The 25,815-nt window shown below is 49.1% G+C and overlaps 1 protein-coding gene across 1 annotated transcript in view; it reads right to left on the bottom strand.

The window, feature by feature from the left end:
* LOC147677797 (ATP-binding cassette sub-family C member 12-like) overlaps positions 1-25,815 on the bottom strand; it is a 1,863,878-nt gene that overhangs the window by 1,292,266 nt on the left and 545,797 nt on the right. Inside the window, exons 11-12 of the mRNA XM_086945587.1 lie at positions 23,382-23,654; positions 12,732-12,803 (exon numbers count right to left, since the gene is read on the bottom strand). Of these exons, the coding sequence (XP_086801713.1) occupies positions 12,732-12,803; positions 23,382-23,654 (345 nt within the window). The remainder of the gene's footprint in view (positions 1-12,731; positions 12,804-23,381; positions 23,655-25,815) is intronic.

Genomic DNA, 25,815 nt, shown 5'->3' with positions numbered 1-25,815 from the left:
AGGCCACCCCGAACCAGCAGGAGGCCTGCAGAACCAGAGTGTAGGAAGGTGGATATCTGACTATGGTTACCCCCAAACTTTTTGCCTGATGTTTAGCTGGTTTTTGACATAGTTGGCCTGGGATCCTGCTATTCAGGGCCCCAGGCTAATTGCTCTCTCCTTAAAATGGACTCCATGTACCTTAGGTGCATACGCAATTGGAACTGGTTCCACTTATTGGCCCCTGTAACAGTGTACCCTAGGTACCCAGGGCATAGGTGCATCCAAGGCCTACCAGGGGCTGCAGCATGTATTGTGCCACCCCTGGCCTGGTCTCCATATTTGACACAACTGGCTGATCACTCAGCTGGGGTAAGTTGGTGTAATCACCTCTTACTTAGATGTAGTATCCCTATATCTAACCTTAACTGGACACATATGTTCCTATCAGCCACTCCTATGGAAGGCCTCATCAATCCTGGAGGCAGAGTGCTTGGAAATATGTGAGATGGTGCTCTAGCATGAGCTGAGCCTGTCTGCAGCTGTCGGGAACCACTCCCTTAGCTGTTCCGGGATATTGCCATACCATATACTCTTAAGTGCATTATAATCCTCGAGGTTATATGCTAACTTTGGTTTGGCTTTATCAAAACATGTCGAGTAAGGTGTCATACGATTTGGAATCCTATCCCCTCAACAGTTCTTTCAACGGGGATAGCATTCCACCCTTCTATAGGGACACGACATGTACATAGCCTTAACCCCGGTTAAAGTTAACCAGAGCCTCAGCATCACCATATGGATGCTGCCACCACAGACACAAGTCTGACCTCCTGCTGCTGGGAGTCCTTCCAGCGAGGGAGGCTTGGACAAAGGGTTTCCTGCCTTGGGAGGTGCGAGCACCACCCCAGACAGGATTTTGTGTATTGGGTAGGACAGGGCTGAATAGATTGAGACATGCCCGGGGCACACAAGGTGTCCCCGTGCATAAGCCAGTCCAAACCGGTCCTGGGATTTCCAGACCCAGGCCTGGCGAGGAGCTGGACAAAGGAAAGGGGGTGTAACCGCCCCCCTTCCTGGTCCCACCCAGAGGAGGGACCTAGCAGGTGATCCACCCCTCAGATTGGGAATAAGAGTGGGAGCAGTGCCATAGCACCTCAGATCATCCTGAATCAACTTTAAACGAAGAAGACGACTGGACTTCGACATTCTGCTGCACAGAAGACTGAAGAGAATCTCCCTTGTGGCCTAGGAGTGGCCACCCTGTGAGCACAGGCACCAACCAGGAACTCGACATCTGCTTTGCCGCCGCCTCCCGCCGGAGCCCGAGCCCAGAGCCTGACAAGACCCAGACTCCCAGACTTCTCACAGCCCGATGCACAGTCCCTGCAAAGAAGGGACCCGTGGAGGCACCGAGAGACGTGGGACCAGACCTCTTGGAAGACACCCGAAGAGCTGACTGCGCAGCATCAGAGGCATCCTCGATGTTGTGCTTTAGAGACTGAGAACCCCCACCACCGAGCAGCCCTTGTACCGAAGATCAGCTCCCCAGCATCTCCACGATCTGCGTGGGGCCCTTTTGCATTGTGCCACTCGACGCGCCATCCCGGCCACTAGCCACGTGGTCAGCGGCCATCTTGGAGACGAAACCGACAAACTACACTGCGGGTCTGGTTGCTCCAGACTTGCCTTCACTCCTGTAAAAGGGAGCACCCGCTCTGACCTTGCTGGTCCGAGTGATAAGCCTTTTTTGATTCCTGCGTGGCTTGCATTAACCAACGCCTGTTTGCTCCAATCAAGTTGCCGACACCGCCAACAGCGAGAAGCCTGCGTGGGACAGCTCGTGACCGACTCCTGGACGTCCTCAACCCCTGGTGTCCACGTGGTTGCAGAGAGAAGCTAGACCTCAACGCCTGTTTGCACCCAACATCGCCTGGTTCCAATCTGGTTCCAAGGTAGTCACTGGCTAGTGACTTTGAACATTGTCCCCTCTGCTTTCAGGTCTTCACAACTTCAGATCCATCCTTGGATCCACCGGAACTCTTCACATCGAGCCGCCTGCAGCATCTTCAGCTCCAAGCACCATCAACCTGCGTGACGAAACCCGACACTACTTCGACCCTATGCACCCGCTTCCTGTGGGTGAGGTAACTCAGAAACGCCAGTGTTCCCACACTGGTACACACCTCTCTGGCTTGTGTCTTAAGTTTCAGCTTTCTAGGTCACTCGGAAGGTTCCTAACTAACTAACTTTGTAACTTTTACGCACCATAGACATTGCATTGGTGAGTGGGTGCACTTTAAACACTGCACCCGAGTCCCGCGGGCCTTTCCCGACTTAGTCACTGCTAGTCCCGATCAGCTCCAGCAATTCCCAAGGCCCTAGGCCTGTTTCCTTTTCGATTGGTATCTCTTATACCACTTTCTTAGTATATGGTTTAGGTGGCCCCTAGGGCTCATCCATATTGTGCAACTTTTGTGTATTTTAAACTGTGTTTTGTTTAACGCTTGTGCTTCTGTGCTCATAAAGAGTACAGGGGATATTTGTAGTTAATAAATATATATATATTTTCAATATATATCTGTGTGGTGTCCTTTCATTTGGTATTCAAGGGGATTGTGTATGGTAATACAGCTGGCTTCACATGCCTTTCAGAGTTTAGCCTAAGACTCCTTTGTCCACGTTACCAATAGGATAACTGGTCTATAAGGTTGATTTACAACCAATCATCATAAGGGTTGCTTGGCATGGTACAGGGTGATCACTAGAACTAGTGAGCATCATATACCAGGCCAACTTCTCACACAGAGCAACAGGAGGCAACCCAGGACTCACCATCCCAGAAGCACTGAACACCAGGACCCCGCACAGGCCCAAACAGGGGAACCGCAACCCAGGAGGAAGCCAACGAAGAAGGAGCATCAGGGGGAGAGGGAAACCCGAAGCCCACAGCATCCAACGGAAACCCCAGAACCAGGCAGAAAAACTGAAACCCAACCACAGGTGAACCAAGCCCGGGAAGAGAAGCACCACCAGGAGCAGGCCCAGAAGGCCCCACCAAGACACGGCCACATATCGCAGAGCGCCCAGGTAGGACACACAGAGAGAGCACAGGCAAGGACGTAGAGCCGAAAAAGGAGACCAACAGGCACCCAAACCTGCAGAAGCGGGAAAGCACCAGCAGGCACCCAGCCAGGCACCCACGACAGGAACCACACGAGACCAGGACCCCTAAGGGAGCAAACGCACCCAGAACATAGACGGACCCCCAACCGGGAGAACTGCAGAACAGAAGAGGGGAACAGGAGCCACGCCAAGGACATGGCAGCAGCGAAAGACAGCCAGGCCCAAACAGCAGCAGCAAGAAACCCAGGAACCAAAGGCGTACCGCCACCGGAACAACACCCGGGGGGGCAAAGGAAGAGCATGCGCTCAACCACACCAGCCAGAGAAGCCCACACAAGGCACCCCCTGGCGGCTCCAACCAGGAACAAACCAGGCCCGACCAATCGACACCCCAGAGACCAGACGAGAGCACGAACAGCTGCAGAACCAGAAGGGGCGGCCAGGAACACCGAAGCAAACCCAATGCAAGCAAAATAAGAGCCAGGGCAGGAGCAACCAAAGACAGAAGCACCCAGCAAGGATGAGGCCAACAGCCGGAGACAGCACCAACCAGCCAGACCCCCAGAGCAACCAAGCACATAGAAGGCCCCTGGACAAACACTTACAAACCCCAGGCAGTAGCAAATGTTATGTTATGTTGTGTTATGCCCCTGGACAAACACCTACAAACCCCAGGCAGGAGCAAAGGAGAACACAACTGCGCACAGGAGGCAGCATGAGCAACCCCGGAACATAGACACGCCAACCCACAGAACGGGGCTGAAGCTGGAAAAAACCACAAACCAGACCCGCAGGTAGAGGGGGCAGAGCGCCGCAGAAAGCACAAGGCACGACACAAGGAAAACCCCAAGGGAAACCAGGCGCAGCCCAGGGACAGGAGGACAAGAGCCAGGAACCCGGAGCTCCCGCGCACCAACCCTGAACAACCACGCAGAAGCCAGGAAGCAGAGGTGAACACCCAGCACACCCAAGCGGAGCAGAAGCCACAACCAAACAGGCCGCCCACAGCGGAGGCAAAGCCCCAGAGTAATGGCCGGCAGACAGAGGCAGCAAGAAAGCGGGGCAGCAAAGAAAAGCGGGGCAAACCTTGGTAGTCCAACAGGAACACAGGGGAGCCCACAGAATGGCTAAATTAGCAGGAACACCATCCCACCAACAGCCCGGAGGTAGGGAGCCAAGAAGGAGCCCGGAGCAGGGAGGACCACAAGCGCACCCGACAGGCCGCATCCAAGGAAACGAGAGGTGACCCCAACCCACAGCGCAAGCAGAGCAGACAAGGGAAGAATGCAAGCAAGTAGGCATGAGGCCCCGGGACAAAACCTGCACCCCCAGGAGCCAAAGCAGCCAAAGGGAGGAGCATGGCCCACCACACCAGGACCCTTGCAGAGCGCCCAGCCCCCAGAGCACCTCAAAAGGAAGCACCCACAAGGCCGGAGAGCCCAGCGATACAAATCTGCACCACGAGAAGGTGACACCATCCCCCCCAAACAAGGGAGGACAGGACAGCTGAGCAAGACCTCAACAGCAGAGAAAATGGGGCACCCAGGCCCGCCACATAGAGCCACAACCAGGGCAAACCCACGTCACCGAAAAAAAGAGCGACGAAAGGAACCAAAGACATCACACCAGAGGGCAAAACCTCACGGCAGGTGGGAAGAAAGCTCGCACCTCAGGGGCCCCCAAAGTGCATAGGAACCCCAAGGAACACCACCAGAGGTCACGCATGCCAGCGCACAGACATGACAAACGCAAATTGAAAAGAAGACGGAAGGAAGCCCCAAGGAGAAAAGAGACGTGGAGCAGCCAAGGATCCAGGCAGGTCGTAGCCTGAACAGAGCACCCCCAGGACGGAACCAGGGACCGTCAGATTAGCAGCCGAACACTCCCCCAACTGAGCAAACATGGCCTGCTGAACGGCCGCTCCAGAACACCCCAAAGTGGAAGAGGGCGGGAGCTGAGAGCCAGCGGCACGGAATCCTGGCGCGTGCAGCAGGCCAGAGCCCAAGAACACAGCAGCAGCACCAGAGGAGAAAACACCCCAGGGAAACACAGCACAGGCAGCAGCATGCCCCAGCAGTCCCAGGGAGCCAAAAGCCCCACAGCCAAACACTCCAGCTGCTCGCATTGTGACAGACAGCAGTCCAAACAGCACACACTGAGGCCAGTCCACCACTGGAACCCGCCATCCCACAGACGCCGCACCTGATGATACCACGTCACAAAGCTGGAAGAGGGAGTTCGGGCCGGGCCGGGCCGGCGCCGAGAGCCAGCGTCCCAGGACCCAGGAATCTCGAGACCGCACGGAGACGAGAACTAGGAGGAAATTCCAAGAAGGTGTCAGGGAAGTGAAATACATGTGGAGAAGGAGATGCTGCAGGCCCCACCTTACCAGTCTACAAAAGCTCTTGGGCATCAAAAAAAAAATTTGAGCCCTGAGCATACTGTTGTACATTACCATATTACATTAATCCTAACTTCGAAATGACCTTGTAAATATTAGAATGTACTCATAAAACAGCTAGCCTATGTGATTTTGAAAATATTTGTAGACTGTGGTATTTGTTCTCCTTTAAACCCTTTGTCTCCCCAAGTATGCATACATGTTGTTGTTGCTTGTGATATGCCTGAATCTAGAATGAATGGTTGAATGTTTGGCTAATATCCTTATGTTCCATGTGTTTTTTGTAAATTTCTTGTGCATCAAGAATCAAAAGTTGAGATATATGTTGCAAATATTTTGAATAAAATACTATTAAATAGTAATCCCCATTTCTGATTTTTTGCTCAGGTTTCTGGTGGGTATTAGTTTTTTGTAATTATGTATATCAGTACTGGCACTTCTATTTTGTTGGTTAAGTATTTGGCTCAGCCTTACTGATTAGAGCCAGCCCTTCGTTGTTTCTCGTGACAAACAGTGGCGGCAGCAAAAGCCACCAAAATAACAAGCACAGCACTAAGGGAAAGCAGCAAATAGCCTTCACGTAAAGACAGATCCCCAGGGAACATCACCACAGCACAAGAGCCACACAATGTGCAGAGAAGTATCACAGCACAGACAGTAGCACGGCCCAATAGGGACCTGGAGCAACAAAGCCCCCAGCCAAACATTTCAGAAGCACCACACAGCAGCGCAAATGGGGGACGGGGAGTAATAAAAACTGGCTAGCGGCACTCACCCGGAGTGAGGGCCCACACCAGGAATAAGGCCCCCACTCCAAACGCCAGCACACCAGGAGACCGGCAGGAGCCCATTTAATGCGGTGCGACTCACCCGGCCAAGCTCTGGAAGACGAGCCTATGACCCGGAAGAAACCGGGCACTCCAGCCCCAGCCTTGAAGGGCCGGGAGGCCATGCAGAGCAATCAGGACACCGGCTCCAACAGCGACTGACTCCCAACAAGCTCAGCAGGCCAGGAGACAGTCCAGGGAAACCCATGCCAGCACAGCCAGGCAGCCGGGCGGGGGGAGAAGAGAGGCACCGCCACTCCAGCCCAGCAGGAGTAGCACCAGCACAGTTAAGTCCATTCTGTCGACAGACAGAAAAAATGAACAGGCGGGATGCTGGGTTAGTACTGCTTATGTACTCCCGGTGGGAGGGGCAGTATTAGTGTCCCAGCATTCCTCTTGTCTTTTTTTCTGTCGGGAGATGGTTATCTCCTATTTGTAATGAATGGGACGAGGACATAAGGGACTGGGGGTAATAACAAATCTAGTCTTCCCTATATGAACTTACCTTTCGATATTTTGTGCCTCCACATTCTGTGGGGAAATACTTTTACTACAATATTCTGGGAGTTGATATTCAGTAGTACAATCCAAGTAGATAGGCTGCTTAGGTGTACATTAGATGTTTCTTGTGTGCTTATTTCTTTCAAAATATGATTTGATGATAGGCACTCATGGGAGCTATGCCTTAAAGTTGGCCCTTTCAAATTTTATGTGGGCAGTCTTACAAGCCTCTTTGCCCCTATACTAGTGGCTTGACATGCTCATTTGCCTGCTCAGGGCAAGAAAATGAACTATGTATGCATGTATCTAAGCAATCCATTTGCTAGCACCAATGGGTATTGATTGCTGCAACTCTGACCTATCATAGCAGCAGACTGATTTATATATGCCTGGTGACTGAAATAAACATTGTTAGTTTGGCAAATGTTTTGTTGTGTTATGAATATTGAACTAAATGTTTAATTTTCACTTATTTAATATTACTTTTCATTGGTTGTGACACTTTCGTTAATGCAATAAGTCAAAAGTCCCTTTTCATCATTGCCTGCAATGTACCAGGACCAATGTTTTGTGACATCACTTGATGTCATTCTCTGTCAAAAACATGGTCTCACTTCCTCTACACCTAAAATGTTGGTGAATCGATTTCTATGCACCTGCAATGCGTAAACTGAATTTATTTAACCCAATATTTCTCAGGGTTAGTGCATTACCTGAGACAGTATGGCCCAGAAACACAATGAGTCAAATCTTGCTTACAGTTTCCCAGATGATCTGCCTGAGATTAAAGTACTAACTCAAAGAAATGTCGGGTTAAATTAATTCACTTTACGCACTGCAAGCTCATTAAAACAGCTGCACTGAGGTGCACCAGTAAAACCCATTATGGTACGGCCCCAAGTGAGCATTGCGCATATGCTTAAAAGTGGTCAGGTCATTATAAGCCTAGATAAAGTTTGAAAACTACTCTAGATACTTAAAAGAAGGAGCTGTGTTTTCATTTTGAAGGCATTCTGAACGTTGGGGTGCAGATGTAATTTCAAGAGGTTCTCCGCAAAGACCAAGAGGGGATGTAAGTAGAGATTTGGGATATTAAATTGTCAGTTGCAGACTCATGAAGGCCTCTAAAAGTATATTTTATGGGTATTATAAAGAGGCTATGAGCCTTTCATGAGAACACCATGCAGTGCCTTCCTAATCTCACATACATGGGTTCTTTTATGGTAATTATCTCTCTTATAGTGGTGTTTTGGACCATCCGAATCCTGTGAAGTATGGAGTTGGGCAAACTGTCACACAAAGCATTGGCACAATCAAGGCAGGAATGTACTGCTCCTCTCACAACAATGACTGTATGTTCAATCATTTTGTTCAGGGAGTTCAGTTGGAAACAGCATGCACACCCCAGCACTAATTTGAGCCTTTAAAAATAGGCATTTGAATAGTACATGTTTTTTTAACTTTAGGGACCACCAGTGGTTAAACTGTAAAAGAATAACGTCCAGAGCCCAAAGTTCTACTTAGAGGCCTTCAGCTAGCACTATTAAATATTAGCACACCAATACCAAGGCTACATAGACTTGAATCTGACTCCCGTCCGTCAGGGAACTACGCCGGTCCCATACTCCGACATGCTTTATTTGTGCCCACCCGTTAGGCTTCTTGGGTGCCCATATGTATTTCCCAGCCCCATAAATGCTGCTTCTTCATTCACCTGCAGTGGTACTGTTTATGCGAACTAATGTCCTTGGTATTAGCAGTGCTTGTTTATTGTAGATAGCAATGCTTGTTGTTTTCGGCATTGCTCTTTCCCGGTGGCAAGCCTCGTGTTCCAGCATGGAAGGGGTAGGGTTTTCCTCATGTTTACAAACACATGTCCCTTTGCCTTTAAATAGACAAGACTTGCACATGCTTGGCTTACTTTCAGCATTCCTAACGCTTCCTATTCCACCAGCTGTCATCAGCCAGCAAGGAGGTTCTTCTCTTCAGCTGCAGAATGGCCTCAAGGGTTGAGTCAGCTGCAGAGCCTACGGCATTTCTTCATTTCTTTGACCTTTTGAACTCAGGCTTTAAGTGTCCTTACCAGCTTGGATTTAACTATTTAGCTGTGACATTTAAAAAGAGCGGAACTTTGCTCACAAGACTTTCAAGAACTGAAAACTAAGAAGCTTGGATATTTTATTGAGCTTTTATTAGTGACTTGTTAAACGGTTTCCTTGGTTTATTTAACTCTGCACTCACAAGATTTTCTAGAACTGAACACTAAGAAGCTTAGATAGTTCATTGAGCTTTTATCATTGACATTAAACTGAACTCTTTAATATTTATATATTGTATGATGGTACGCTATTAGGATTTTGGCAACTCTGATATAAAGTGTCTTCGATATTATTGTCTCTTGTTTTCAGAGGACACATATGAATGGTTCCATAGTGTTTTGAGTTCCTTTTTATTTCGTTGAGCCTTAATTTATGTTTCTCTTCAAAACTGTATTGTCCCTGAACATAAGGCAGTGGAAACAGAAAACAAGCATTATGTTTTACCAAAGAATCAGTATAATTTGAGTTAGCATGAACTGTTCTTTAAGTGCATATAGTGAACTCCTCAATGCAATCCTGTGGACAAAGATATTAAGGACTGGCATTTATCCCTGTAATAGGTGATTACATTTTATTCATCTTTATATATTCTATGTTCTATGTAATTTTGTGCATGTTTTTGTGTGCGGAGAAGTGTATCAGTACTCATCCCCATTGTTTCCTTGCCAGAGCATTGCATGTTAAACACTGTAGATTCCTCAGAGACCCAAGATGTGGTACCCTCTGGACCAGGTTGACTAAAAAAGCAGTGTTTTTCTTTTTTCTTTTTTTTCGTCCACTTCCTCTTCCCTTTGGGAAGCCCTGCCAGTGGATTGTGTTTTATCACAGCACTAAGAGGTGTTCCAAGAGGTATTGGGAGCATACATTTTTTATTGCTCCTGCAGACAACCTGAGATTTCAGGTGAGTGGTCACGCCACGTCCTTACACCCTCTGTTTGATTCACTTCCAGACTATCCTTGCCCCTGCATTTCATTCTTGCACGTTCCTGCTTTCTCTCTGAGTGCCGGTAGCCCCCATTGGCAACCACCACCTCAAATTAAGCACTTGGGTAGAGGAATTAATGCAATTCCTGTAAGAGTGGCAACCGGATTTCACAGAGGGAAAGTATTTTCTTTTCATTAATGATAAAGACTTTCATTCTATGTCTGTTCAAGTGCAGAGGATTATGCCTATACTTTCCTCAATCTCAAATGAGCAGGATTTTAAAAGTAAGACCTTGTTGTCTGGACAACAGATCCTGATGTAAAGTTGGATGTCACAGACATAGTACTGGAAATCAGTGGGGTGATGAAAAAGAAAAACATCAACTATGCATTCATCATTGACAATCAGCTTATTGATGTTCAGTCAATGATGAGAGTTTGATGACGTTTCATCACCTCTATTTATATTAAATGATTAGTATTGTTTTTGTCATCTTTATGCAGATTAGTCGCTTTAGAGAAATATTGATAAAAGATTGATTAGTGACAGCATAAATCAATACAGAATGCCCCATAAAGAAAATAGTCACTCAACTAACTAAGGAACCTAGCCTATCCTATTTAGAAGTAAACTCACGAAGAGCAAGATTCAGAATATGAGAAGAACTACCCATAAAGAGTCGTTCTGGAAACTCACCGAGTTCCCTACAGCTGCAGTACTAACAGTCAATTATAGAATGATCTTTGCAGTGGCATTTGTCAGGGAAAATAGTCCTTGACTAAAGAAAGAATAAAGTCACCTTTAGTAGTAGCTATCAGTAACAAGGTAAAGGATCAACTCTCCAGTATTGAGTGGCAAGGCAGGGGAGAAAAGAATTGGGCCTCTTGGTCTCACATCAGGAACTCCTTTTACTTTATCCAGGAACACTCACTATTGTAAAATCACACACTAATGTATCAAAACTCTATTAGGTGTTAACTCCTTTTCCAATGAAAACCGCCCATCCGATGGGGTGGTCAACTTAAGAATGCTTCTTCTTCTAATTCCCATGTTAAACATTTACATCACTATAGTGCTAACATATTGTTTCACAACTTTGTTACATGAAGGGAAACTCTCATGCGAACCTTCTTACCTAAGCTAAAAAGACAAAAGCTAGTCAGATATGCAAAAGCAATATGCAAAAGCAAACTAGATATATTATTCTGACAAAGCTATCATAAAATATTGGAAGCATTATTTATTATAAGAAACACAGCAAATCTCATTGTGCTAGAGAGGGTGACCTAATGTGGTTTGATGAAGCTAAGGGAACACAGGATTGAAGTCAGTGCATTCTCAAGCAAGTTTCTGGTGCAAGCCAAACATTTTCTAAATGGACATTTATCAAGCTAGGAGCAAGAGTTGAGAGAAAAGACATTTAGTCCTAACTAAAGGGCACATGTAAAAATAATTGTTTAGTGTGATAAATGTTTTTTATATCATTCTTTTTCCTACAACTCCTATAAGCTAATTAACTAATCAAATATTTTACAATCATTGATTTATACATTAGATGGATTATTTCACATAATGAATCCAGCATATTTTTCCGCAGCAGCTTAAATACATTCTAAAATGCAATTCTAACTTGGTCTGCAAGTTAAATTTTAGTTTCCAAACAAACTACACCCAAGTGCTAGAAATAGGGGGCCCTTTGAGGAACTTAGCAGGTTATAGAAGCGTGGCCAGGCGTAAAAGAACTTTTCTTAAGACAATACAATCTGTCAGCTAGAGAGGATGAAAACTATTCTAAAGTTACAGCTTTGGCACTGATAATCGTCCAAGGTCTAGAAAGAAGGATGTTGTGTTTCCTCCAATCTCAGGTATGGGAGGTTGCAATTTCTGCACATTTTGGAATTAAAGAAAATACCTATTTTATTCTGGCTTGATTCAGCAAGCACTTTAAATGTTCAGTTCAATTCAAGTACACAGGCTCAGTCTTGCTGCACGGGTGTCTGTCTTTATTGAGGATGTGACACTTAGTATGCAGTACAAATTGGCATGGTGTAGTCTCTTCATAACTGCGTCATCCTTTTTAAGCTGTTGCTAGGTGGTGTGATCACAGATTGCTACTTCCTGACTTTGAATACCTGTAGCTCATAGCAAAGCTAGTGCAGTAAACAAAATCACCCATCAGCACATACAGGAATGGCACTGACAAACTAGCTAGATTGTAACAACAATGAATGGAGGTAGAAGGCTTGGTCGGACCACTATTCTTTCTCCTTTTCTAGCAGGTTGGCCATGTGTCAACGTGCAATGTGTCATTATCTGCTCCCTCCATGAGTGCCCCATCTATATTGAGGTATTGCTGGGTCAGTGGGATCACAGCTTAGTGCCACCTGCCACAGTGTCCCTGGTCCCTCTTATGAACAGGCCAATAAAGTGAGACAGCAGTCCATAGAACCACATGCAGCAGGCTTGTTCAGGCTCATAATCTTTCTGTTTCTCTGGTGCTGGCTAGCGATCAAAACACTGTTTGCTCCTTAGTCGGTCCAGATATCGGCTGACCAACGAAGATGGTTATCAAACAGCCAACTAAAGTCGCTGACGGTATGCATGAGGTGAAAGTGGATTAAAAGATCCAAGTTGTCCAAAGCACGGGCCCAAATTATGTTTGGCCTGCGGCCCCAAAAATTCTTGAGATGTCCCTGGAAGAAACACTTACATTTTCACAGCAGAGGTTGTGTGCATACACGTTTTTAACAAGCGATATTTCATTGTCGGTAATAGTGCATCTCTCCAATGCTTTTAATTGTTTATGCTCAATTCAAACTCATACACAAGTTGGTAGTTATCAGATATTTTATGGATAGTGATTATAAACTTACTTGCCCTAATAACGCTGACATTATAGAACTCTTCCCGCTTCCAACATTTCCACAAATCCCCAAAAGTTTCCCCTGCAACAGAAATATATTGAGAAATGTTCAAATATTATCCAGAATACGAGAATTTGCAACATTTGAAGTAACCCAACGTTCCCCTTTTTTTATATTACCTATAGAAAAAATGTTTTTTAAAAAAGCAATGTGGTCTACAATGTCAATGACGAATCAACACCCGTAAATTCGAGGATGTGGATTGTAGAAATACATTCAATAGATCGTAGTATGGGTGTTTAGATGTGACACTCACTGTACAGAAATGCAGCTAGAAAGCAATTAATAAGCATAACAGTTAAAACGATTATCAGGTAAATGTATTGAACAATAGAAAAATAGGGAACTCAATGTATCTCTTCCAGAAGCTCCCTGCGAACCTTTCTTTCATACTCAGTCTGCTAATGAAGACCATTATCTTTCAGTTGCTGTCCCACTAAAGCCCATGCACAGCATTTTTAATAACTTCTGATCTGCTTAAGTGAGCAATTTTTATTTTTAAATGTTTACATTTTTATTTGATTCTGTGAGATGTGTTCTTTGACCCGCTCGACCGCCGTCTCCCCCCCGGCCCCCACCGCTCTCTACCCGGCCTTCCCGTCGATGCCTCCCAGCAGCTCCTACCTCCCAGGCATTCTCTTAAAGTGGCTGAGTGTTGGTGTTCAGGAGCAACTTTTGACCCTGCTTGCAGGCACCTCGCCCCAGACCGCCACTCACCACCTGCTGCTTCTACCGCCGCTGGACTCGCTCGACCGCCGCCGTCTCCCCCCGCCCCCCACCGCTCTCTACCCGGCATTCCCACCCCTGCCTCCCTGCGGCCCCGCCCCCAGCACTCCCATTGGCTTTCCGCCTCCCGCCTCTCAGCTGCACCTCCCTCCGAAGCCTCCTCAAATGCAGGCCGAAAAGCGGCGATGCTCAGCGGGCATGCCTAAGGCAAGTCCGTCTGCGCCTGTCCGCGCCTGGACCGTGCCCAGCACCAGAACCCATGGACCCTACGAACGCCACACCACCTGACTTCACTACAACGTCAGCAGCCTCCATGCACTCAACGCCGGCCGAAACCACACCTGCTTCCAAGCCGCCCCGAAACGGACCCACAGACCTTTCTCCTGCCGCAACTGCAGCTTCACCTGCGACAGAAACACCAAACCTCCAAGAACTGGACCCAACCAACTCCGCTGCATACTCCTCAACACCCGCTCCACACACAAACATGACGTGGAGCTCTGGGATCTGCTCGGCACTCCGCCCCAGACGTGGCCTTCCTGATCGAGACCTGGTGGAGCGACTCCTCGGCGCCCGAGCCATCTCGGACGGCTACAAGATCACCCGCAGGGATCGGGCCAACGGAATCGGAGGAGGAATAGCCATCATCCAGAAGTCAACCCTCAAAGTCACCACCCACGCAGACCACACCCTCAACACCACCGAACACCTGCACATCCGAACACACACCGAACCCAACACCACCCTCAGAGGAACACTCATCTACAGACCACCCGGACCCCTGGCTCAGTTCAGTGACTCCATCGCCGATGTCACCAGCCCCCACGCACTCGCCTCTATGGACTACATCCTCCTCGGGGACCTGAACTTCCACCTCGAGAACAACAACGACGCCAACCCTGCCACCCTGATGGACAACCTCACTAACCTCGGCCTCAGACATCTCGTTACCACACCCACCCACGCTGCCGGCCACACGCTTGACCCCTTCTTCTCCACAGGCTCCCACGTCGCCTTCAATCACACCACCGAACTCCACTGGATCGACCACTACTGCATTCACTTCACATTAAAAAAAAACAACTACGCACCATTGCTCCAAACAGCTGCCTCGCCACTGCTGGAGCAAAGTCACCGACGACCAGCTACTCACCTCCCTCGCCAAGAACCCACCCACCGACCCCACCAACTCTGACGCCGCAGCCCACAACCTCAGACAGTGGATCGACAACTGCGCCAACACCCACGCCCGCTCAAGAAACCCCTCCACAGTCACACCAGCAAAAGAGCCACATGGTTCACCAATGAGCTCCATGCCTCCAAAGGCGCATTCCGAAAACTGGAGAAGACATGGCTCCATGAACGCACATCAGACAACCACGCAGCCCACAAGGATGCCACCTGCAGACATCACCACCTCATTAGATTAGCCAAGAGATCCTCCTTCAAAGTCTGCTTGGATAACAACGCACACGACAGCAAAGAGCTCTTCAGCATCTTAAAGGAACTCTCCGACCCCAGCGCCAACGACATCCCGCCCTTACAAGAATTGTGCGACTCACTGGCCATCTTCTTCCACCGCAAGATCGCTGACATTCACAACAGCTTCAACACCACAACCGCCCCGACTACGCTAGACTCCACCTCCCCTGTGAACACCACCAGCGCCAACCGCCTGACCTCCTGGTCCAACATCAACGACAATGAGACATGCAAGGTCATGAACTCCATCCACTCAGGATCTCCACGGGACCCGTGCCCACACCACGTATTCAACAAAGCAGACGCTGCCATCGTACCCCAACTACGGAAGGTCATCAACATCTTTTTCGAAACAGCGACATTCCAGGAAAGGTGGAAACACGAAGAAATCAACGCCCTCCTCAAGAAGCCCAAATCAGACCCCAAGGAACTCAAGAACTTCCGGCCCATCTCCCTGCTCCCATTCCCGGCCAAAGTCATCGAGAAAATCATCAACATGCAACTGACCCGCCACTTGGAAGACAACAACATCCTGGACCCGTCCCAGTCCGGATTCAGACGAAACCACAGCACGGAGACTGCCCTCATCGCCGCCACAGACAACATCAGGCGCCAACTAGACAACGGTGAAACATCAGCCCTCATCCTCCTGGACCTGTCAGCCGCCTTTGACACGGTTTTCCATCGCACTCTAAAGACACGCCTCCTAGAAGCTGGATTCCAAGAGAAGGCCCTTGACTGGACCTCGTCCTTCCTCACCGGCAGAACCCAGAGCATCCGCCTCCCACCCTTCCGATCAAAAGCCACCGACATCATCTGCGGTGTCCCCCAGGGCTCATCCCTCAGCCCGACGCTGTTCAACGTCTACATGGCCCCCTCACACTAGTGGCCCGCCACCACGACCTCAACATCAGCTCCTACGCCAACGACGCCCAGCTCATCCTCTCCCTCACCAAGGACCCACACATGGCCAAAACCAACCTCAACGAAGGAATGAAGGCCGTCGCCGACTGGATGAGGAGCAGCCGTCTGAAGCTGAACTCGGACAAGAAGGAGGTCCTCATCCTCGGATCCACCCCCTCAGCCTGGGACGACTCCTGGTGGCCGACCACACTGGGTACAGCACCAACACCCACCGACCACGCACGCAATCTAGGATTCATCATTGACTCCTCCCTCTCCATGTCCAAGCAGGTCAACGCTGTCTCCTCCACCTGCTACAACACCCTTCGTATTCTCCGCAGAATCTACAAGTGGATTCCGACCGAAACAAGAAGAACGGTGACACAGGCCCTCGTCAGCAGCAGACTGGACTATGGAAACGCACTCTACGCAGGAGTCCCAGCTAAACACCTACGACGACTACAACGCATCCAAAACGCCTCCGCCCGACTGATCGTCAACATCCCCAGCCGCAGCCATATCACCCCCCACCTGAGAAACCTACACTGGCTCCCAGTCGACAAGAGGATCACCTTCAAGCTCCTCACCCATGCACACAGTGTCACGGCTGCTAGTCCTCAGGATCGGAAAGATGCTCAATAGGGGTCCACCTCCTGACGTCTCCACACTCTGACTGAGTATTTCCAGAGTATAAAAGCAGTCAGGCGAGGGAAAACCAGGGAAGGGGAAGGAACAGCAGGGATAAGGACCTGTAACGACAAGGAAGGACACGTTAGTTCCTTGTACTCTAACTCCTTAACTATGTTACAGTGCTGTTGTGAATCCTCACCTGATAACTCTCAGGAAAATAGACCCTTCCCTCTGATGGAATCTTCCTCAGACTAAATGAAAGAACAGTTTGTTATAGCCTGTCTATTTCCTGATAGAAACACACACATCAACCTCCCACCTGTATCACCCTCATTCACTCACCAGTAGCCTGTGGAAATCGTGACTGAACATGGGGTTCTCAAGAGGCGTCTGGATAGATAACAGTCTCTCCCAGCCGCTTCTTGTAAGGTGCATCAGCATTCGCTGATGAAAAAGAAAGAACAACAAAAATAAAGTCCCTGAAACAGGAGGGGGCAATCCTGCGTCTCCCGTTTAGTGTTCTCAGCCGAGAAACAACGTTCAAACATAGATAAGCGTGGAGGGTGAAATCCCGCGTCTCCCCCGCCACCTATGGAATACAACACCAGCCGGTGTTTGTTGCACAGATAAATCCGCGTCCCGTGAGTGACAGTGAGGGGGAAATCCAGGCGTCTCCTGTTCACTCACATAAACTAACCTAAGCAGGATCGCAAGAACGCGGAGGGGGCAATCCTGGCGTCTCACGCGTCTTGCGGTAATACCTCTTGACAGTACCAGCCGGTACCTGTCGTTACGTGGATCACTACAGCTTGCTCTGCAGCCACAGAACAAAACGAACCACACCTTCCCTGGAACTCCGCGGGGACAGGGCGTCCGCAACCATAGGCTCAACAAGACAAATCACAAGCACCAGTAGATGGCGTCCAAGAGAATATATGCCTTCTGAGGCCCTCCCCCTTCATGCTAGGCATTCTGGGAGGTGTAGTCCAATTCTAGGTAGGCACGTTAGTCAGACCCTGACAGTATGCCCCCCTGCCCTGTGCCTCCTAGCGCCCGGCTTCGTCGGGTTGCGAGCAAAGAAGGCACGGATCAGGCGCGGAGCGTGGACATCACAGCAGGGCTCCCACGAGTCATCCTCGGAACCATAGCCCTTCCAAGAGACCAGAAACCATAGCTTCCCCTGACGGATCTTGGAGTCTATGATACGCCGGACCTCGAACTCCATCTGTCCGTCCCTCAGCACCGGTGGCGCGGCCCTTTGTTGCAACGAACCAGCTGGTTTCAGCAAACTGCTGTGAAACACCGGGTGTATTCGCATAGACATGGGCAGTTTCAGCTTGTACGCCACTGGGTTGATTCTCTTGATGATAGCATAAGGACCGATAAATCGTGGATGGAAAACACTGCGATACCTGAACCGAATGTTTTTGGTAGACAACCAGACCTTGTCTCCTATCTGATACACAGGACTCTCCTGTCGATGTTTGTCTGCCCATTTCTTATAGGAGCCTTTTGCTTGACCCAGAGACTTTTGGATCTGTCGATGAGTCTCCAGCAACGCCTTTACATGTGCCGCCACATTGGGTTGATTCTGAACTTCACTGGGTACTGTCAAGGGTAAGGTGTTAGCGTGGAACCCAGTATTCGCCTTGAATGGAGATTCATTTATAGCACTGTGCCATGCGTTATTGTATGATAACTCCGCCAACCAGAGAAGAGAAACCCAAGAATGACTGGCTTCTTCCGAATAGCACCTCAGGTATTGTTTGAGAGTTTGGTTCAGCCGCTCTGTCTGACCGTCTGTCTGGGGGTGGAAACTGGTAGACAGAGCGTCTTCCACTTTCAGAGCCTTACACCACATGTGCCAGAACCTGGCCACGAACTGCGGCCCCCGATCTGAGATTATCACCCGTGGGAGTCCGTGTATCCGTACCACTTGAGTCAAAAGCATTTGAACAGTCTGGCTGGCAGTAGGTAAGTTCTTGCAGGGAACGAAGTGCCCCATTTTGGTCAGACTGTCCACAACTACCATAATTGCGTTGTACCCTTGGTCCATGGGCAACCCCACGATGAAATCAAGGCTGATGGTGTGCCACGGACGTGACGGAGTGGGCAGTGGTCTGAGTTTCCCACGACTCATGGCATGGTCCCCCTTTGCTCTTGCACATGTGTCACACTGTCCTATCCATTTCTCCACGTCTTTCACTAGAGTGTCCCACCAAAAATGGCGTTTCACGAGGTGAACTGTTTTTCTCACCCCAGGATGGCCTGCCATAGCGTTCCCATGACACCAGTTGAACGCCTAGAGACGCAGTTCGTGCGAGGGCAAAAACAACTTCCCTCCGTGCAAGGGCACTCCATGGTGGATGGTACGGATGTCGTTCTGACTTGCCCAATATCGCCATTGGCCTTGATCTCTGTCCTTTTGTACTTGCTCAATGAACCGGTCAGCTGTCACCAGACACACCACTTTCTCTGGATCGATTATCGCTCTTGTTTGTTCCTTTGCTGGCACCGTATCCCCCCCTTGACGAGAGAGCGAATCTGCTTTTCTGTTTTCTGTTCCGGGACGGAACGTAACGATGAAATTGTATTCTGCGAAAAACAGCATCCACCGCATTTGACGCTGGGACAAGTGGCGAGCGGTTTTCATGAACAACAAGTTCTTATGGTCGGAAAATACAGTCACTGGGTGTTGTGACCCCCACAAATAGTGCCTCCACTCCTGGAATGCTCGCTTGATGGCCAGCAGTTCCTTCTCCGAGATAGTGTAGTTGGCTTCAGCAGCATTCAGTTTCTTTGACAGAAAGGCCACCGGATGTAGTTGGCCCGTCTCCCTGTCTCTTTGTGACAGCACAGCTCCCAATGCTGTATCGGAGGCATCCGCCTCGATGATAAAGGGCAGATCTAGTTGAGGATGCGTCAAGATTGGGGCAGTGACAAAGGCTTCCTTCAGTGACTCAAAAGCTTCCATGGCTTCAGCGTTCCATTGGAACGTACATCCTTTCCTTAGCAGTTTGGTAATGGGAGAGGCCAACAAGGAGAACTGGGAGATGAAACGTCTGTAATAGTTGGCGAAGCCAAGGAAACACTGCACCTCTTTCACACAGGTAGGTACTGGCCAGGCACGCACTGCATCAACCTTTCTCTCTGCCATGTGAAACCCTCCCGGTGTCAGGATAACCCCTAGGAACTCCACCTCCTCCACACCAAACTCACATTTACTGAGTTTACAGTAGAGTCGGTGCTCCAGCAACTTTTGCAACACCAGGAGGACATGACTGGCGTGTTGTTGACGTGTATCCGAGTAGACCAGAATGTCATCGATGTACACGATGACAAACTGGTCCAGATACTCTTTCAACACATCATTTAAAAAGTATTGGAATGCCGCCGGGGCGTTACAAAGCCCGAACGGCATTACCAGATACTCAAAAAGGCCATAACGGGTTTTGAAGGCCGTCTTCCACTCATCACCGCTGCGTATTCTGACCAGATGATAGGCCCCACGAAGATCCAGCCGGGTGTAGATCACGGCCTCCCTCACCTGATCCAACAGCACGGGGATGAGCGGAAGAGGATACCGATTCCGTATGGTCTGTTTGTTCAACTGGCGATAGTCGATGAGGGTGCGCAGCTCCCCATTGGCCTTCGATGTAAAGAACAGAGGGGACGCTGCTGGTGACCGGGAGGGCCTGATAAAGCCGATAGCACTAAAGTGCGCCAGATATTCTTGTAAATGTTTGGACTCGGGTTCTCACAACGCGTATACCCTACAAGAAGGAATAACAGCACCTTCCACCAGGTCTATACGGCAGTCATACTCCCGATGTGGGGGTAGCACCTCGGCCTGACTCTCACTGAACACCTCACTGTACTCGTGATACTCTTTGGGCAAGACAGTTAACTTTTCCGCCGCGGTAGCGACGTACATTGTCTGAGTTAATGCCACAGTATGTGCTGTGGATGTATGTAAACACAAGTTCTGGCACTCAACAGACCGAAAAGCCAACGTTTTCTCTCTCCAGTCAATAGAAGGATTGTGTTTCTCCAACCACGGAATACCCAATATCAGTTCGTACTGCGGAGCTTCGATTATGTTTAACACTATGCTCTCGACATGGGAAAGAGCACTGTTTTCCAGTATCAATACCAGTTCCTCCGTACGCTCAATGATGGGACCAGATTTGAGGGGGGTGCCATCCACCGCCAACACGGTCTCCGGGTTGTCGACGGACACTCTTCCCAACCCTAGACGACGCACCAAACCGTCGTCCACAAAATTCCCTGTTGCCCCCGAATCCACCATGCTCCACACCGCATGTGTCTTTCCCTGAGACAACAGGGAAGTGGGCAAGGCTACATGAGTGATCGGGGCTTCGTTCTCAACCGAGGCTAACGATGTCAGTCTCCATTCCTTAGTTTCCCGGCCTTGAACTGAAGGAGCTTCTTCGACGTTTCTCTCGGACTCAGTTGTGGTGAGAGCCACTTTCTTACCCGAGAAAAAGGTCTTGGATCTCTTGGGCTTAGAGGGACACTCCTTAACATAGTGCCCCTTCTTCCCGCAATACATGCACAGGCCCTGTGTGCGGCGGGTTTCTCTTTCTGCTCTGGTAAGTGGGGGCCTGATGGCGCCAACATCCATTGGCTCAGGCGGGCTATCGCTAGGTCGAGGACCGGATGGAGGACCTTGTCCCATAGAACCTGAAGGGCCATCATGTCTCCTACGGTCACCTCCTCGCTCGCCTAGACGATGATCCAAGCGGAGCGTGAGGTTAATTAAATCGACACAGGTTGCTGGTTGAGGATCAATCTGAGCTATTACATCCTTCAACTCGTCTGACAGGCCTTGGTAGTACAGCGCCATCCTTTTTTCTTCGGGCCATGCTGTTTCGGCCACCAGACGGTTGAAAGTAGTCATGTATGTGACCAGATCTTTCTTTCCCTGTCTAAGACCCAGCAGCTCTCTGTCTGCACTCAGAGTTGTCGCTCTGCGATCAAACACCCGTTCAAACTCACGGCGAAAGGCCGTCCAATCATTCAGGATAGGGTCATCGTTTCTGACGAAAGGGACCGCCCAGTTCGCGGCATCTCCGGATAAATAAGAGATGGCGAAAGCCACTCGAGACATATTGTTAGGGAACGACGCTGGTCGACACGAAAAATGCAAGGTGACTTGTGTCAGGAATGCTTGGATTTTTTGAGGGTCACCTGAATATCTTTCTGGGCTGGCTAAAGGTATCGGGGGGGGAACGGTTACTTGGATAGCGCGGCCACTGGTAGCAGCATCGAAAGGATTGGCCTGTTGCCGATCTAGCCTTTCTTTTAAGGCAGTAGTCTCTGCCTTCGATGTCGCTAGTTCCCGTTGGACTAATACCAGGGCCTGGAGCACGTCGTCCATTGTCGCCATGGTTTGAGCAAGTTTCCGACCAGGAGGAGTAATTTCTTGGGCTTGTGATTCTGTCACGGCTGCTAGTCCTCAGGATCGGAAAGATGCTCAATAGGGGTCCACCTCCTGACGTCTCCACACTCTGACTGAGTATTTCCAGAGTATAAAAGCAGTCAGGCGAGGGAAAACCAGGGAAGGGGAAGGAACAGCAGGGATAAGGACCTGTAACGACAAGGAAGGACACGTTAGTTCCTTGTACTCTAACTCCTTAACTATGTTACAGTGCTGTTGTGAATCCTCACCTGATAACTCTCAGGAAAATAGACCCTTCCCTCTGATGGAATCTTCCTCAGACTAAATGAAAGAACAGTTTGTTATAGCCTGTCTATTTCCTGATAGAAACACACACATCAACCTCCCACCTGTATCACCCTCATTCACTCACCAGTAGCCTGTGGAAATCGTGACTGAACATGGGGTTCTCAAGAGGCGTCTGGATAGATAACAGTCTCTCCCAGCCGCTTCTTGTAAGGTGCATCAGCATTCGCTGATGAAAAAGAAAGAACAACAAAAATAAAGTCCCTGAAACAGGAGGGGGCAATCCTGCGTCTCCCGTTTAGTGTTCTCAGCCGAGAAACAACGTTCAAACATAGATAAGTGTGGAGGGTGAAATCCCGCGTCTCCCCCGCCACCTATGGAATACAACACCAGCCGGTGTTTGTTGCACAGATAAATCCGCGTCCCGTGAGTGACAGTGAGGGGGAAATCCAGGCGTCTCCTGTTCACTCACATAAACTAACCTAAGCAGGATCGCAAGAACGCGGAGGGGGCAATCCTGGCGTCTCACGCGTCTTGCGGTAATACCTCTTGACAGTACCAGCCGGTACCTGTCGTTACGTGGATCACTACAGCTTGCTCTGCAGCCACAGAACAAAACGAACCACACCTTCCCTGGAACTCCGCGGGGACAGGGCGTCCGCAACCATAGGCTCAACAAGACAAATCACAAGCACCAGTAGATGGCGTCCAAGAGAATATATGCCTTCTGAGGCCCTCCCCCTTCATGCTAGGCATTCTGGGAGGTGTAGTCCAATTCTAGGTAGGCACGTTAGTCAGACCCTGACACACAGAGCACTTCACAACACCGGACCAGCCTACCTGAACAGCAGACTCAGCTTCCACACCCCAACCCGTCAGCTCCGCTCCACCAGCCTCGCCCTCCCCGCTGACCCCCGCATCCCCGCAGATCCTTCTCCTACCTTGCAGCCAAAACTTGGAACACCCTCCCTACCCATATACGGCAGACCCAAGACCTACTCACCTTCAGGAATTTCCTCAAAACCTGGCTCTTCAAGCAGTAGCAGCAAACTTTCCCGCCCTCCCTTCAGCCCCTTGAGACCCTCACGGGTAAGTAGCGTGCTTTACAAGTACATTGATTGATTGATTGATTGATTGTTTGAAAAACCCACCTTTTGCACTTTAAAAGTCAAGTTGTGCAGCATGAAAGAAGAGGACGTCTTTCCTGGTTCTGCAAGTTCATCTTGTGAGACTGAATCTTGATTTTTGAGTGAGTGTTTTGCACTTATGCCATTTTTATGTACATCTTGACAATTAACGATTCCAATGTTTTCACCCTCACCCGAGATTCCCCAGAACAACGTGGCATTGTTCAGCACAATTGCAAATTTTGAATCTTGCTCTTTCTTAACATAAGATGGGGGGTTTTCCCTCAAGAGAAAATTCTAAAAAAGAAAAGATACATTCTTCTAAAACGAGATTGCATAACATTGACGCCATAGAAAAATTCAAATTAGTTATGCTTTAATTTCTTATACGCGTGTAAAAAAAACAAATATTGGAACAATACGTATGCAGCATACTAGACAATGTAATGCACAATCAAAGATTAACAATCATGCACGTAGGTGAAAAAAGGTTCACTGCCCTTGATGCTACATGCAGAGTTGATGAATGCTCATTTTGTAGTAAAGCTTGAGCACAAAGGGGTTACATCTGTGCATGGAGAGTAAATCTAATTGCACCACCGCGTATTTAGACATGTTAACATGGACCGGCGAGATCTCATCTTTTAGTTAAGTACAGAAAATCAGTTAATGAAATCAAATCCAATGTTTACTTCAAGTATCACCTTTGGTTACCTTGGGAAACAGTGTACAAACCAGAGGTACTGTAACACAACCTCATGTTTGCTACTCTCGTCACCAATTGAGACAAAGAAAAACATCTCACATTTCGACTTGAATTCAGTTTTGCCAAAAAACATAAGGCTTTCAAAAGTGCACTTAACAAATCTGTCTCGATATGATGTGAGTGGTTAAGAATCACTTTTTGATGTCTATTCTGATTTCCATTAAGACTCTTAATACAGATTGTTCTTGCACTGACCTTAAACGTTCATTGTCAGGACTCACACTTGTTGTTTCTGCTGATCCCGAATCTTAAATCAAGGTGCCTGCCTTCCCTCTCTCCCTGTCAGCCTATGGTCTGCATCTTAGACCTGTACTTCAACCTGATTCAATGGTGTGCAATACACAGGGCCAGCTCGATAACTTGGCACAACCAAACACACTGGGGTTGCAGGAGATAACGGGCACCACAATTCTCCTGCCTTCCAAGTGATACAAAAGGGAGGGTGATGGACGGAGCATCTGAACCAATCAAACACTCACACCCAGTCCACAGATCTGGGTTTAATCCATCACTGTTCTTTAGCCCACTCTGCCACCCCAATTCAGACATGGCCATATGCAGATAAGTCTGACCCTGTGCCTCATGGGAATAGTCCATCCCGAACTGCCAAGCCATGCCTTCCCTGGACCGGATTCAAGCTTCCTAGGACCGGTTTCTGGCATTACAGAAGTCTTCAGCCAGGCTTGCTTGAATCCAGTGGCAAAGTGAGCAAGGGAGTCACGTCTTGAGCATACCCTGCCAACTTATGGCGAACAGAGCGGGACAAAAGGGGGTGGTGATGGACGGAGCATCTGAACCAAACAAACACTCACACCCAGTCCACAGATCTGGGTTTAATCCATCACCGTTCTTTAGCCCACTCTGCCATCCCAGTTCAGACATGGCCATATGCAAATCAGTCTGACCCTGTGCCTCATGGACACAGTCCAGCCCGAACTGCCAAGCCATGCCTTTCCTGGACCGGATTCAAGCTTCCTAGGACCGGTTTCTGGCATTACAGCCGTCTTCAGCCAGGCTTGCTTGAATCCAGTGGCAAAGTGGGCAAGGGACTCACATCTGAGCATACCCTGCCAACTTATGGCGAACAACGCGGTACAAAAGGGGGTGGTGATGGATGGAGCATCTGAACCAATCAAACACTCACACCCAGTCCACAGATCTGGTTTAATCCGTCACCGTTATTTAGCCCACTCTGCCACCCCAGTTCAGACATGGCCATATGCAAATCAGTCTGACCCTGTGCCTCATAGGAACAGTCCAGCCCGAACTGCCAAGCAATGCCTTCCCTGGACCGGATTCAAGCCTCCTAGGACCGGTTTCTGGCATTACAGCCGTCTTCAGCCAGGCTTGCTTGAATCCAGTGGCAAAGTGAGCAAGAGACTCACGTCTGAGCATACCCTGCCAACTTTTGGCGAACAAAGCGGTACAAAAGGGGGTGGTGATGGACGGAGCATCTGAACCAATCAAACACTCAAACCCAGTCCACAGATCTGGGTTTAGTCGATCACCGTTCTTTAGCCCACTCTGCAACCCCAGTTCAGACATGGCCATATGCAAATCAGTCTGACCCTGTGCCTCATAGGAACAGTCCAGCCCGAACTGCCAAGCCATGCCTTCCCTGGACCGGATTCAAGCCTCCTAGGACCGGTTTCTGGCATTACAGCCGTCTTCAGCCAGGCTTGCTTGAATCCA

The sequence above is a fragment of the Lissotriton vulgaris genome, chromosome 12, assembly GCF_964263255.1.
Source record: "Lissotriton vulgaris chromosome 12, aLisVul1.2, whole genome shotgun sequence".
In the NCBI taxonomy this organism is placed as follows: Eukaryota; Metazoa; Chordata; class Amphibia; order Caudata; family Salamandridae; genus Lissotriton; species Lissotriton vulgaris.
The sequence above is the reverse complement of the archived record's forward strand: the minus strand, read 5'-3'. Positions and strand labels throughout refer to the sequence as shown.